At 39.6% G+C, this 16,971-nt stretch overlaps 1 protein-coding gene across 4 annotated transcripts in view; it reads right to left on the reverse strand.

The window, feature by feature from the left end:
• The window catches only part of setd3 (SET domain containing 3, actin histidine methyltransferase), a 188,662-nt gene that overhangs the window by 112,406 nt on the left and 59,285 nt on the right, over window positions 1-16,971 (reverse strand). For all 4 annotated transcript variants that reach the window (XM_057859667.1, XM_057859670.1, XM_057859668.1 and 1 more), the window contains exon 4: window positions 16,017-16,165. In XM_057859667.1, coding sequence (XP_057715650.1) covers window positions 16,017-16,165 — 149 coding nt within the window. The remainder of the gene's footprint in view (window positions 1-16,016; window positions 16,166-16,971) is intronic.

A 16,971-nucleotide genomic window follows, 5' to 3' on the forward strand; every position in this document is an offset into this window, starting at 1 on the left:
TTGAGTGTTTTTATTTTGGCTTTTTGGCTCGCTGCCTATTGTCTTAGTAACCTTCGAGTTTGTAGTATTGAGCTTCGTCGACCTGCTGTCACGGACTCATTTTGTTATTTCTACTATCCCGCGATCGCGTGTTATTTTTTTGTTTGCAATCATTAAACCCTTGTACGTATCCCCCGCTTGTTGTCCACTTTGAGGTCCAACCTTGTTTCCGCATTTGCGGACGCTAACAATTATAAGTAATAATAATTGACCACAGCATCCCGTCTCTCAATTAGCCTCCTTTTTTCGGGAGGGGGGGGGCAGTCCCTTATTTCTATTTCTGAAAGGTGGCAACCCTACTTTGGAAACAGTCCCCAAATTACTGCAGCATTTCTTTAAGTAAAAGACAAAGTAAAGTTGACATAGTGAACAGACCAGGGATTGTTGCACCGGTCCAGCGCCCTTCCTCTGGATAGCAGTCCTGCTCTTGCAGGCTCAGACTCGTTGTGTTCGTTCACGTTTCGTCTTCAAATGTTTTATCAGGTTCGAGGTATTGAAACTGGCTGATTTAACTCCACATCTCGAAACTTTCAGGCCGCAAATCTTGCATACAGCCATTGATTTTAATTGACGGGATTTGTATTTTGAAATATTTCCCGACCGCCGCCATGTCGGCACCGCCAAGGGGCCTTGTCATTGGTCAGGAGTGGCTATTGGCCCGTTCTCATTGGTCTGGAGAAGGCCAATAGCGATAGCTGCTTGGTGTTCACGTGTCATCACACAACACAGAGACAGAGTGTAGTGAGCGCCAGGAGAAAAAAAAAAAGGCTGCGGTCAAATGTTATAATAATGGACCGGTAAATGGTATCGGCGCAGTCTTTGTTGGTACTCGCCAATACAACCGTTTCGGGCCAAATCGGCGCCCCCTGCCGATACTAGTATCGGTATCGGTGCATCTTTAATTTTTACCCGCTTTGAGAGCAGCTAAAGCCTGCTACATACCCCCAACATCTCTGGAGGAAATTTAACTTCTCTTTTACACACAAATAAAGCATCATATCCCCGCTACATGCTCTCTTTGCTTGTGAGTGGACCTACAGGACATTCAAGAGGTGTGTGTAGGTCCCCCATGCATCCCACATATACGGTAATCACACCCTACTTCAAACCCTACTTCGTGGTTTTTCACTTTTAGCGGGGTTTCTAGTCCTTATTAAACACGAAAAAGAAGGGATCATTGTACACAATTTGTGCAGAAGAGGTTTCTGATGACTTGGAAAGTTCTGACTGAATTTTGTTATATTACTTCATGACATACTCAACTATTCATGTACAGTTTGCGGTCAGGATGGCGTTGTTTTTCTCGTTGACAATGACCCAGACTCGATACATCTCAGTCCTCTTCCTTTGTCTTTGACTATGAAGCACTTCAGTCTTCAGACCAACTAACTTTTCAACTTTGTAATCATTAAACAGTATGTCCTGAACATGGTTGTCTATCACATAGCTGTAGGCATCCAATGTCTTATATTATTTAGGCTCTCTCTTGAATAGAGACTCGGTGCCTCGACTACACTGGAGTGGACGTCTGGTCACCGAATTTTTGGCCATTTTCGCTCGTCATTGTTTTTATTTCCACTAGAGCTGAAACGAATACTCGAGCAACTCGAGTAAATCTTGTTTAAAAACTGATCTGAGTAATTTTATTCACCTCGAGGAATCATTTAAAGAGCATATGACACCAGAAAAAAAGTCTTAAATGGCATTATTATGTGAATTAGAATCATATTTTGAGACGATTCGACTATATACAACAATTGAGCAAAGCGCAGATGACGAGAAATTAGTCTTTTAATCTGCCGGTTAGCCATGCCTACCATTATAGGGCTTTAGCGTCCCCAACAGGTGGATGACGTCAGCGGTAGACTGGGCTCATCGGTTTTACTATTCAGCCCATTGAGGGGGAATTGTTCAGAACGAGGAAAACGCGACGAAGAGAGCCGCAAAATGTCATTGTTTCAGTCTCTCTACTCCCAATATTTTTACAAGATATTCTTTTTATCCAAGTATTTTTCCCCAATAGCTATATAAATGGCTTGAGAAGGACCAGTCAGCCCGTCGAGGGGGAACTATTCACAATGAGGAAAACGCGACGAAGAGAGCGGCAAAATGTCATTGTTTCTGTCTCTTTACCTCAATATTTTTACAGGATATTCTTTTTACCCAAGTACTTTCCCCAATTGCTAAATAAATGGCATGGTCATGACAAATAACAATCTTGTGCTAAATGGAATATAAAATAATAAAAATCCATTTATTCAAGACGACATGGCAAAATTACTCTATAATGGTCAAAACAGTCGACTTCACCTTTACTGTCACACCTCCCGAACGATATTTTATGACACCTAAATCGGACATATGTAATTTCCCTTCCCCGGCTTCGGAGAATGTAAACAGACCAGAAGGAGTGACAGCTAGCCGACATGCTAACCCGAACCGAGGGACGTTTCAAAGTCTTCGAAGTGGAAAATCACACATAACTAGCCTGGATTATTTGACATGACGACCCGGTTGTCGAGTTTCTTTGCGGATCGGCAAACCGCCCGGCGGAGAGCAATTTACAGTTCGTTCCCTGGAGGAGGGTGGCTGGAGTTGTTGTGGAGCTAACGTGCTAACAGCTAACTCCTAATGAGCATGAGGATAGCTTTTTACATGCCTATCAATGATCAAACGTAAGTAGTCCTTTATTTAAAGGAATTTTATAGTGTTTACTTTGTAATCACTTTATTCGTATTTGACATAATACAAAACAAGATGTTTACTCACTTCCTTGTAAGTCCAATGGTCCCACAGTAAATATCCACGGTGAATGGGAACCTTTTGAAACTCCAAAAAGGCGCATACGCCTCTCCCGCATACAGAATGATTTTTCTGCAGCCGTTTGGCTGGCGTGATGCAAAAAATAAAAGTATTAATCCGCAAAATCAGCTGAATCCTTCGTCCTCATACACAACAGTACACTGTATAGTGAAGAGAACGTCTTCTACCGTACACGTCACAGCGCCCTCCTCCTCAATGAGAGACCGAAGCCGGAAGTCACTCATTTTCATGGCGCAGGATTAAAAAAACTAAATAAATATAGCGATCGCTTCCACACACATCCAAGCGGTCCATATCATTCAGGGGCATAAAATACCGCGTGTATTATGAAATAAACATGCTTTTTCGTGTCACAGGCACTTTAACTTTGCCAGCTCTAAGCATCACGTTTTGCCCAGACTACTTTTAATGCGGGACAGCGCGCTGACGTCACGTGCGTAGAAAAAGAAGCAATAAAATTTTTTTTAAAAACTTACTGCAGCGGACAGCCGCTGCAACCTACGCCGACGTTGCTAAAAACTAAGCCCGCATGTATGATACTACGATGGTAGCAGGTAGCGTCTGATGCATCTCATAGATATCGCATGTACATAGAACTAGATGCGAAATGACAGACTCGGCCGAGTCTGGGTGGCGTTAGTAAAGAGCCGTCATCTTAAAGCAGTAGATTTCTCAGCACTAATAAATGTAACGTAACTGTCACTCCATCACGTAACGTTAGCCCTTAGGAAGGCTACGTTCCTATTAATTATGACCACTGTCGATGCGTGGCTAACGTGTCTTACATACTGGCTTTATTTAATCTGTGAAAACATAGCGCTGTAGAGTGATGGGGGTGTAAAATAAAAATGCAAACTGAATTTTAGCTCAGTAGTCATTGCTGGATAAAACACCAAGTAGCACTGGTCCCTAATGTGCTCGAATACAGCAGGTATCATACATTTATTTTGAACACTGCAAAAACTCAAAATCCTATCAGGACTTACAGTTTAGACTAACTCAAAACTTAAATAGAAGTTAAAAATAGCTTGACACAAATGGAAATTCAATTGAAACATGTGGGAAAAACACCAAGCTTTTAAGTGCTGTGTATTATCAAGCGCAATTACATTTTTAGATAAGAAAAGTTTTTTTTTTTTCTTTCTTTTTTTTTTTTTTTTTTTTTTTTAAGTAAGATCTAGTTTTTTGAGTGAAAGCAGTGTCACATCTGAGATGCAATTGCTGGCTGTTTTCAACAATGTACATAAAAAATAAACACATTGACTGAACATGGTTCAATATTAGATGAAATGTCTTTTTCTCATGTATATTTTATCCGATTACTCGATTAATCGACAGAATTTTCAGTCGATTACTCGATTACTAAAATATTCGATAGCTGCAGCCCTAATTTCCACACATTATAAACATGTTCATCAATTGCTAGTATAAAACAACAATTTATACATTATATTGTAAAAGCTTTGCCCATCATTGCAAGTCTTTTAAATTGACTCCCTCACAGCAACAAATGGCAAGGCAGTAATTTTTTTTTTTTTTTTTTTTTTAATCTAACAAATTATGGTTACGATCTAACACTATATTCAGCCCTGGCAAGCATATCTGTAACTATGGATATTACTATTATATCTCAACATGCTATTTTGGCATTATCTGACATAACTGGTAATCGCTTCTAGTCTTCTCCAGTCTTCTGATCTGTATGACTGAGTGTGATGAACAGTGATTATTTCAGCAAAGGTTACCTTATCTGCGTTGGAATCAAAGGAATGTTTCCATAGAACGTTTGGCCTCCTTTTTTTGTTTTTTTGTGAGTATCATACTGTCTGTGATCAAGATATTTGATTTTATCATCGCTGAAGACTGACTGAATGCTCTTGCTTTGATTTTGTTGTGGGTTCATGCCCGACTTCCGCATCAGTGTGAGCTCAACTGTTGATTGGATACTCACCACGCACACACGCAAGCATACACGTACGTACTATAGGGTGAACATACACAAATGACAACTCCAATCTCTGACAGCATGCTGTCTTAACACTCAGAAATAAAAATGTACACACAAAATTTTAAACTGCCTCATTTGCCCCAGAATGCATCTCATAATTTGTAATTCAATGAAAACACACACACGAAGAAAAAATCTCTGTATGACATTATCATCTAGGCTAGCCATCAGTTTCATTATTAGGATCACATAGTCCTAACTTCACCTGTTGGTCAAGGAACACGTCGAACACCTGCTTTTGCGGAATCCTGCCTCACTTCTGTGACCAGTGTTGTTGCTGACTGACTGTTCTGCTGCTGTCTGATGTTAGTCTTCCTCATCACTGTGTTCTCTCACTGATGGCTGTGCATCCTAGTGTCTGTTCCTCTCCTCCATCCTCCTCCTCCTCACTAAGCCACTGTTGCTTCAGAGTCATCTCTTTCTCTCCTCCTGTGCTAATTTTCTTCTTAAAAAAGGAAGAAATGTCGGTCAACTTTCTCTTTATTGTCTGAAAATTGAGATACCATAGACAAGCAGCAGCTTGGGTTAGCCTGATAACTCAGTTACACAAGTTGATAAGACGTCAAAAAGCTGCTGTAACAGGCGTGTAACAAAACCATTCAGCACCTAAAAAGCTCAAGTCAAGATGGTGCACACTTTTTCTTTTTTACAAAAGAATATTCTGACTTATATACTGTGGTACCTCTACATACGAAATGAATTCGTTCCAGGACCTTGTTTGTAAGTCGAAATGGTTGTATGTCGAGTAGCGGTGTGCCAATACATCAATTATTAGATTCATTGAGATTCGACACAAGACAATTCGATTATGATTCATAAATGTTCAAAAACACTGATTTTCCCTAATAACTTAATGACATCCTCTGCTAGTGGAATAAAATTCAAGACACGTCTGCTGCCCGGACACCTTAAGGGATGCACAAGGTGAGGATGGCAGCAGTGGAAGTTACTGAGTGAGAGATTTACTCCTGTACAAAAGACTCCAAATTAAATTTGTGTATGAGACAGGCAAGCTCTGGGTGGTCGTGCTTTGGGTCATCTTCTGTGCTAAGTTATTTTTTAGAGCAAGAGGGGAAGAGAGATCGTTCGCTGCTCCTTGCCTTTCAGTTGTCCATCAGTAGGTTCAAGTGTTAATTGGAAAATGTCCGTAGTGTGTTGCTAAGTCACGTGTGCGTGGACAAGAGGTGAGAACACAAACCCTCATGTACTGTTTAACCTTTATTGTTGTCGTTTTCTAGATGTTACTAATAAGCCCTGAGCGCTAAGCCTGAACGATATATCGTGATGTGCGTGCGCAATAGTCCCATCGCATGGATGTGCCATAGTGAGATGGATTTTTTTTTAAATCCACAAACTTGTGCTGCTTCATTCGCTCCGCACAGCCTCCCGCCCTCCTTCTCCCAGCTCTTTGTTCATTAGTCACTGTGGGACTTGCTTATTAAAGTTAACAATGTTGACAGATGGTTGTTTGAGCTTGCCAGAGAAGCGGACTTCACATGTGCCGCCATACGTCAATCAGCGTTTAACTTGTTAATCAACGTTTAACTTGTTAGATAGTTACTACGCAAGGAAGCACGCGCTGGAGTGTGTGTGTGTGTGTGTGTGTGTGTGTGTGTGTGTGTGTGTGTGTGTGTGTGTGTGTGTGTGTGTGTGTGTGTGTGTGTGTGTGTGTGTGTGTGTGTGTGTGTGTGTGTGTGTGTGTGTGTGTGTGTGTGTGTGTGTGTGTGTGTGTGTGTGTGTGTGTGTGGCAGCCTGACATGTTGTGTCTAAACGCCAGAAGGGATCTGGAGGAGTTTGTAATTTCTACATGTCACTCCAGGAGTCACACCCAAGGTAGGTAAACAGAAGCATTTAATAAAGCCAAGCACTTTTCTACTACAGTTCTTTATTCTTTTTTTTGAAAGGATTTGGTGGTACAGTTATGTTTAAAACTGATCATAATTATTACATTTGAAGTGGTTAAAAACCCTTTTTTAAAATATATGGAAAACCCATTGGCAGTGTATCAAATACTTGTTCTCCCCACTGTATACACATTTTTTTTAAATCATACTTTGGGGGGGAAAAAAGGGAAAAAAACACATCTTTTATGTATCTTTTGCCAATGCTAAATCTGAATAAATACATTGAACACACATAAAAAAAATAAAGAAAAAACATTTTTTTTTGGGGGGGGGGGGGGGGCGCTACATTGTGGTTTTTCACTTATCGCGGCGGGTTCTGGTCCCCATTAATCACGAAAAACAAGGGATCACTGTACACTGTAGTCACGGTGAATCATCCAAGGTCTTTCCAAACAGCTATTCAAGTCATCTAGTGAAAATTTCTTTAAAAAATTTTATGTATATATATATATTTTAATATCGCAAACCCCCAAAAAATCGCAGCAATAGTTTTTTTTCAATATCGTTCAGGCCTACTGAGCGCTATGCTATTTAGCAAATTCGCTAACATGTATTTTTTATGTCCATTTGTGCATTGTTTAGTGGTTTACAAAAGTTAGTCCATATGCAGAACGTGTAAAACTAGGATTAAGTACAGCGGTAACACTACAACATGCAAAATAGATCTGTGAAAACAAAATATAATGGTTAAAAGAAGTCTCATTTCTAAACTCACTTTATGTTTGTTCAAAAAATGTGGACTTCATTCCACCAGTGTAAATTTTATCGTATTTTTGAGAGAAATACTGTAAGTACTGCCTTTGAAACAGCTCATGTTTTTGCACCTTCTTGTGAAAAAGAGCAGCTTAAGATCAGCTTTGGGTTGTATAGAGCCTACCCACGTACCACGTGCTCGCTGTATGGTTCCGCCCACTTGTCCGTCATTTTGACTCTGTATTAGCATTGGTTTCAATTGATGGCGGAATTTAAAATGCATTTCATGGAAGACCCGGTGCTTTCTGATGCCGCAAACTCACTGGATCTGTTGCATAAAAGGCGTTATGAGGAAAAGCTTCGTTCTATACAGTCGCCAGATCCATATTTGATGCCCAAATCGATGTTTTTCGACCCACTGTCTTCGCCCTGTCTGCCTGACATCTGCTACGCAGATATTTACAATTATCTTGTCCACACTAAATCAGCCTATTCTCACGAAAATATGAAAAACTTCAAGAGCTTGGAGGCTTATAAATACTTCGTTGCTGGTTGGGTGAAACAGGTCCTCGTCCACGAAAATTTGGCAGGAATCTATCTTGTGCTTGGAAAGGTGAGTTACGAAATTTTCAATTCAAAATCTTTTGTTATTGCTAACATCCACTGTCAAGTCTAATGTATTCCATGTCGTTTGTCAATGGAGTTAAGGCTTTTAATGTTTATATGGTTTAGCGATAGCACTCTCACTACATACCTACGTGTATGTTGTCGGCGATTAGCCTAGCAATGATCTTAATTGTGGTTATTTGTCAGCCCCGTAGACAAGGCCAGTTTCTTTCACTTGGTACCAGCTAAATATTATTCAAAAAGTAACGATGGTGGAAGAAAGGGAAGTCACAAACATCTTGAATTTGAAACTATGTCGTACTACGTCGTATGTTGTCGGCGATTAGCCTCGCAATGATCTGAATTGTGGTTATTTGTCAGCCCCGTAGACGAGGCCAGTTTCTTTCACTTGGTACCAGCTAAATATTATTCAAAAAATAACGATGGTGGAAGAAAGGGAAGTCACAAATATCTTGAATTTGAAACTATGTCGTACTACGTCGTATGTTGTCGGCGATTAGCCTAGCAATGATCTTAATTGTGGTTGTCAGGCCAAAACCCTCTAAATATATATTAAATGCATCTTACTGGATATAAAATGACTACTACATAGTCTGTGGTGATTTTTTGGTGTCCAGTTTTCACGTCGAATTGCAGCCGTCCATTTCGCTCTCCTCTTTGGATCCCTCAGAATACGGTAAAACTTCAAGTCTCTCCTTCCATCTTCTCTGTTAGTGCAACCAACAGCCACACACGCCTTCACCATTTTGATTATTAATGTTAAGGAGCAGAAAAACACGCCGTAAATAGGAGAAATGTACGTAGCCGTAACAGGTTAACACTATGTTTTGACGGACAAGTGGGCGGAACCATACAGCAAGCACGTGGTACGTGGGTAGGCTCTATAGGCATGTTTCCATCGTTCCTGCTGGATCATTAGGTGATTTGAAATAAAACGTAACGGCCATTAATTTGTTTTGCTGCTTTAATTAATGAATACAGGCATATATACCTTGCTTAAAAGTATGAAGTGGCCACAAAGTAAGAAAAAAGAAATCCTGAAAGGTAAGGGGGGAAAGATGCATCGAAAATCGTGATCATCGTCAATACCGCGAAGATAATCGTTCAACAATCAAATCGTAGCACCCTGAATCGTAATCGAATCGAATCGTGGAGTACCTTTGATGGCACACCCCTAATGTAGAGCAGGATTTTCCTATAAAAATAAATTATAATTCCATGAATTCGTTCTACAGCCCGAAAAACTACACTAAATCCTAAATAAATGCCGCTGGTACTTTTGCAAATAGCAATTACACAGAGCAAAACAAATAAATTATGAATGAAAATCAGAATAATAATGATAATAATAATATTAATACCTGTAATAATGTAACGAATCGGGTTCTAATGTGGCGGATGTGTTTTGCGTGGTGTACCTGAGCACACTGTGTGGCTGACTTGACAGAGTGAGAGATGGACTTTTTACTTTCACTTTGTTCAGCAGCGGTGGACAGTAGGCATTAGAGGCGTGCAAAATTTCCGATTCTTAGATTATTCGCGATTCGGCCTTGGAAGATTCGAGAACGATTCACAAATATCCAAATTCCAATTATTGAATTATACCAAGTAAAGCGGAAGTAAAACACAGTCAGCGCGGTCTTTGGGACGCAATGAGGAACGGACCGAGAGTAAATATCATGTTCAACTCATGCTGCTAGATTAAAAAACAATCATACCTAACTGTCAACTACAAACAATGCCCAGTTGCTACAAACATACGGCTACAGTAGATATCATATATATGTAGAACTAGATGCAAAATGACAGACAACGTCGGTGTTAGAACATGTATTATTGAACAGAGATGCGAAATGACAGGCTTTCCGGCGTAAGTAAACAGCTGCCATCTTAAAGCAGTAGACCTCTCTAGAAGGCTCTGTTGTAGCAAACCTAATTAACTTTTTATCTAAAATACTCCTAAATCGGCAGAATCTATCTTTAAATGAGGAAATCGTATTAAAACTTTGACAAAAGTCGACAGAAGGGAAATTATGGAATAACTGGAGCGATTTTAACAACTGTAACAGTTGATTCACAACAATTAAATTAATTGAATGTAGTTTAAAGCTGCTGATACAGAATGGGGACTGGAGTTTTTTTATTTACTGTTATTTTTGTATATTTGTTTACTGTTATATGTTAACTTGATACTGAAATAGTAGTTTGGTTTAGCCTGAGAGGATTTTTGAACAATTTTGGAACTAATGCACAAAACATTAAAAAAACAAAACAAAAACAAAAAACAAAGGAGGGGGGTGCATCAATAATCGTTTTATAATCGAATCGGAGCCTCTGAATCGTTTTCGAATCGTTAGGTGCCCAAAGATTCCCAGCTCTAGTAGTCATGTTGTGTTGCACAAGTTCTGAAATAAATGATTGATAACCTGACGAAGCTGGCAGTTTTTTTGGCCTTAAAGTGCCTGTTACATGATAAAAAATAAAAAATAAATCTTAAACAGCATTATTATGTGAGTAAATATATTTTGAGACGATTTGATTATATACAACAATTTGGCAAAGCGCAGATGACGAGAAATGAGTCTTTTAATTAGCCGTTTCTGCCTGTAATTATAGCGCTCTGGGTGACGACGTTGGCAGAGTAACAATTTCAGCTGATTTAAAATGCAGCCCAATGGGGAAGATTCTGAATGAGGACAATGAGACAGAGAGCAGCAAAATGTCAACGTTGTTTTTAGCTCTCCAATATTTTTATAGGATATTTTTTAAAGTATTTTCCCCAATTGCTAAATAAATTGTATGGTCATGACTAGGGATGGGAATTGATACGATTTTTACGATTCCGATTCCATTATCGATATTGCTTAACGATTCGATTCTTTATCGATTCTAATTTGAGGAAAAGGAACAAAATGTTTCGATTGGCATCGAGTTTGTTTAATCAGAAGTCACAACCTTACAAACTCACTCGAGGTCAAAAGAGGCCCAAAGCCTCAATGTTAACTGTGGCAATAAGTGGCAAATACACAAGAATGTGTAACGTTTTACTGAAACATTTTTCTAATAGAAATAAAAAATATTGGTATATATTGGCATATAGGTCGTTGTTCTGCCTTTGGCAATATGTGTTAAAGCAGGGGTCCCGAAACTTTTTCCTGTGAGGGCCACATAACTTTTCCCTTCTCTGATGAGGAGGTCAGTTTGTAACAGAGAAAGTGTGAAAGATTGCAGGAGTGCCTAAAAGTAAAAATTTGTTTTTCAGAAAGCCACATTCAAATAACCCTTTCTGGATTCTTCACGAAACAAAAGTGATTAAAATAAAAATAATAACAAATAATAATAACACTATTAATTAAATAGATAATGACCAAATAACCCTCTCTGAGTTCTTCACAGAAAAAGGCCAGGAAATAAATAACACTACTGAGAAAAAAAAAAAAAAAAAAATCAAAATGCTCTCTGGTATTGTTCAGGGGGCCGGACCAAATGTGGAGGCAGGCCGTAGTTTGGGGACACCTGTGTAAAAGTGTATTATTTACCATTGTAGTGAAATGCATGCCTTTTAGTTTTTATGGTGCTTTCACGCTCAAGTGGGGATGCCCTTGCGCTTCCTCACGCGAAGAAGAACGCACTCACATGAAGAAGAGCGCGCTTCCACGCGAAGAAGAAGTGCCGCATCCAAGCGAGTGAGCGAGTTAGTGAGAAAGGGAAACACTGCTACGAGCCTACGTTCTTTGTTAATGTTTGTAAAATATCTACAGAGGCAACGCCTGTATGTATCATCTTTTGTGTTGTTGTTGTGGGTTTCCACTCGCGATCGGACATTTAAATCCAGTTGTGTAGTGGTTTGAACGATGTGCTAATGCTAGCGAATGCATGCTAACCGTTTGTGTTATTTACTGTATTAGCAGCTAATCATCGCTATTTACGTTGATGCAAACCTGTTTGTTATTGGGGATGAAACTGATTTGTTTCATTTCTATTTTTAGTTTCACTCTTCAAGTGATGGTTGAATAAAGTCAGCAAATTATACCAACATCTACTGCATCGTCATTTGGGAGTTTAGCTAGCTGTATAGCCTGGACGTAGCCTTAGCATCTCGGTGAGGACAGTGCAGTCGTATTCCCTCCACCTTGCAATGACTGCAAGTCGCTTTGTTGTAATTTTTCCTTGTAAAGTGAAGACACACTTTCGAGCGTTTGAACCTATGTGCTGTCATTGTTATGTTTACGGCTGCTAAACCATCGTAACCTTTCATTTTCACCCTCTTTCCTGGTGAAGTGTAGCCAAACTTTGAAGCGAGTGGTTCTTGGCGCCATGCTAGTTTGATGCGTCTCGACAACAAGACATGTCACGTCACGACGCAATACGCGTCTTTAGGAATCGTTAAAGGGACCGTTAAGGCTTTTTCATTGTGATGTCAAGGCCTCAAAACTCTAGGAACCGGTTCGGAATTGGAATCGGATTTCGATTCCCATCCCTAGTCATGACAAATAAGTCTTGCGCTAAATGGAATATGAAATATTAAAAATGCATTTATTCAGTACGACAGGGCTAAATTACTTCATAATGGTCAAAACTGACGACTTCTTAACCTTTAATCAGGCATGAAAATGGGTCAGGGTTAAAAAGGAAATATGTTCCGGTATACTGTACAACCTAACAAAATATTGAGCTCTATCGACCCACACTGTGTTTCAGTGATCTGCGGGAGGCACCCCACGATTCGATTCGATTACGATTCAGGGTGCTATGACTTGATTATTGAACGATGATCACGGTATTGACGATGATCATAATTATCGATGCATCATACATTACTAATTAATAAAGTAGCCAAGGATAAAACATCCTCCTCAGCATTCACTTGAGGTTTTCCTCTGCTTTTTTTCATTACTCCCCTTTTAGCAATATCTTTGTTTCCATCAACTTTCAGAGCATTTATTTCTCAGAGGGGAACAGATCCACTGGGAGCTGCTGTCTTATGCTGCCGCTCGCTTGTCTGCCGAAAGTCTTGATCTATAATGTATTCTTATAAGATAATCCCGCTCGACATACGACCATTTCAACTTCCAAACCAGGAACTGGAATACAGGTATATATCAGTGAGGAGCAGAAGTATTTTAACCCCTTGTGATTTTGCAAATTCACCCACTTAGAAAATAGGTAGAGGTCTGAAATTTCAATCATATATGCATTTCCACTCATAGTGACATAATCTAAAAAAGGAAATCCGGAAATTACATTGTATGATTTAAAAAAAAAAAAAAAAAAAAAAAAAAAAAAAGCATTTATTTGCAATTTACTGGGTTCCTAAGTATTTGTACCCCTGAGAATCAGCAATAATTATGACACTCAAAGAGGCAGTCTACCTTAAACAAAAGTCCACCTTTACCCCATGAATAACCACATGCCCACCACCCGTTTGAGCTCAATATTGCACCCCACAGTCTGTCATAATCCAACCGTTACCATTGTCAAAACCATAGCGCTTTCGAAAGACGCCAAAGAAAAAAATGTCGAGCTCCACAAAGCTGGAAGAGGCTATGGGGAGAATTGGAAAGCAGCTTCGTGAGAATATAACAGTTGTAGCAATTGTTAGAAAAATGGAAAAAAGTTTAACATGACTGATAATCTACTTCGGACTGGGGCTCCATATAAATTCACTCATGATGAAAAAAGTGAGGGCTCGGCCTAGAACTACACGGCAGGAGCTGGTCAATGACCTGAAGAGAGCTGGATGCAGTTTCAAAGGCTACTGTCAGTAGAACATTACGGTGCAACGGTTTAAAACCAAGCATTGCTCAGAAGGTTCCCCTGTTGAAGCCAGTGCATGTGAAAGCCCATCTGAAGTTTGCCAGGGAAACTCTGAATGATGGACCTGGGTCATGGGAGAAAATCATGTGGTCGGATGAGACCAAAGTGGAACTTTTTGGTGCAAACTTTACTCGTCATGCGTGGAAGAAAAAGAAGGAAGAGTACAATCCCAAGAACACCATCCCCATTGTGAAGTATGGTGGTGCAAACCTCATGCTTTGGCGCTGCTATTCGGCAAACAGGACTGGACGACTGTACTGTATAAAGCAGAGGATGAATGGTGAAATGTATCTTCAGATTCTGAGCCACAACTTCCTTCCCTCAGTCAGAGACTTGAAGATGAGTCATGGTTGGATCTTCCAACTTGATAATGATCCGAAGCACACAGCCAAGCTGACCAAGGAGTGGCTGCGTAAAAAGCATATCAAGGTTCTGGAGTGGCCTAGCCAGTCTCTAGACCTCAATCCAATAGAAAATCTTTGGATTGAGCTGAAACTTCTTGTTTCTCAACGACAGCCCTAAAACCTGACATATCCAGAGAAGATTTGTGTGGAGGAATGGGCTAAAATCTCTGTTTCCATATGTGAAAACCTGGTGAAGAACTACAGAAAGCATCTGGCCTCTGTAATTGCAAACAAAGGCTTCTGCACTAAATATTAGCACTGATTTTATTTTTTATTTTTTTTAATTATGTCTCTATAGATGAAAATGCATCTATGATTTAAATTTCAGATCTCTACCCATTTTCTAAGTGGGTGAACTTGCAAAATCAAAAGGGGTGCAATTACTTCTGCTTCTCATTGTATGTATTGTGACAAAGAAGTATCTGTTCAAATTACTCTAGCTGAGAAAAATCTGAGTTGTAGAAATAACTGGAAACTAGACAAAGCCATGATAGTATGTTCTTTACAAGTGTATGTAAACATTTGACCACAAATGTTTATACAACGTTTATCGCAAGACCTAGGCTGAATGGCAGCTCCAATCTTCAAACTCTCCTAGGTCAATTCACTCATATCTCAAGGCAACACAGGTTAACAATTTCATTGGCAACAAATATACGTAGATGGAAATCAGTTTCAAAAAATTTAAGTGATAAGCATATGTAACGTTTCCATATATGTAAAATAAAATAAAACCTTAGCTTCAGAAGGAGTCTTTCATCTTATATACAGGGGTGCACATAAGTGGTCCGCATGCGCGCATGCTTACTGGACATAGACAAACGCGCTGGCCCTCAACGGCTTCCATACACTTTTGCGTACCGATGGCTGACCACTGTATTTGAGGCGGACACGAGAAAATAACTTCTCAAAATGTCGAAGAGGCAGGCCACACTGAGTAATTACTTCCGTGTTCCCCCACCCCCGTCAAAAGACAGACAGACGACAGAGACGTCACCGGAGCTACCGAAAAAAGGACTTTTGCTGAAAAGTGGCTACAGGAGGTACCATGGCTAGGAGCAAATGATGCTTGCACGGAAATGCGGTACAAAATGTGCCGTGAGAATCCCAATGTCGCCGATAAGAGCAGCGCATTTTATGTAGGGTCAAAGAATTTCAGCCATCCAAACTTTGAAAAGCACGAAAAAAACAGAGAGCATGTGGCAATTAAGCAAACTATCGATGTCAAACAGGACCCCACTCGCCCTATGGACAAGTGGCGGTGGAATAGGGCGGAATAAAGGTAATGAACAGCGACATGCACTGACAAACGTGTTTTTGCTCGCATTTTACAAAGCTAAATATGCACGTTCAATGAGGTCTTATGAGGAGGACAGCCCACTTTTAAAAAAGCTTGGAGTTAATGTGGGAGCCGCATAATGCCCTTTATTTTGAATTGGGTCTTTTTATTTCTTTACATTTCACTTCAAAGTAATGACAATTTTGTTGTGCCAGTTGATGTTAATCAAGCATTAATTGTTAATATAATTAATTAAAGTTAATTGGCTCTAAGTAAAGCTTGTCATAAATTTATCGCATCAGGCTCTCAAGTTCAATGAGGACCAAGTCACATCTCCAGGTCCTCCTCTGAGAACCTGGGCAAAAAAATTATGTGCACCCCTGCTTATATATGTTTTGTCAAATCAACAGCATAATTCTCACCTTTATGTCTCTTGTAGCTTGAAGACCGTAGCCCTCTTTTCCAAAGTTGGCAATTCGGAAACCATCACAGGAAGCCCCACTCGTTTTTGCCCAGGATACCAAATCCTGGAAATGGCTGTGTCTGCAACCCTCAAATACTACCGACATACCTAAGAACAACAACAACCAAAAAAAAAAAAAAAAGGAATTTAAAATATAGGCTTTAATTATTAGAGCTGTATCGAAAGCAAAATTCTTGGCCGAAACCGAATATTGGGAACAATTGGCCAAAAACTATTAATCCAAAAAATGCAAATGCACCTAATTATTATTATTTTTTTAATTCATTTCATTTAGTGCTGTCAAATTTATTACGTTAACGGCGGTAATAATTTTTTTAAATTAATCACGTTAAAATATTTGACGTAGAGCTGTCCCGACTTGTCGACATGGTCGACGTCATCGATGACGTAAATCCGTCGACGAGCACAACATCCTGTCGACGGTTAATGAAGGGCTAAAAAATTATTTGACGCATTTTACGCATGCGCGGAATGACCCGCTCATGCATTGCCTCAAACAGATTACAATGACGCCGTTTTTTGCACATTGAGAGCTAAGAGGCAGGAAAGGCAAGTGGACACAGGCGTTCATTAGACCGCGCCGTTTATTGGCATAAACTTCGGCAACTCCTTCACAACAAACATAAGTATCAATTAGTGAAAGCACAACAAAAATATTATTCCTATCGCTCAAAATAAAAAAATATTCACAAAAACAAAAGCGCTTCAATTTGTATTAATGGGGCCCTATTCTCACACAGTTACACAACAATGCAAAGAGAACTGGCATTCCCAATCAAAATAGCTACGCAAAATATACATAAAACTTACTCAGACTTTGGTGAAACTCTATTCAAACATTTCGTTTAGCTCAACAACTACACTGGATGGCAATATTTAGTTACAATATACAA

This window comes from Corythoichthys intestinalis, chromosome 15, assembly GCF_030265065.1.
Source record: "Corythoichthys intestinalis isolate RoL2023-P3 chromosome 15, ASM3026506v1, whole genome shotgun sequence".
Lineage (NCBI taxonomy): Eukaryota > Metazoa > Chordata > Actinopteri > Syngnathiformes > Syngnathidae > Corythoichthys > Corythoichthys intestinalis.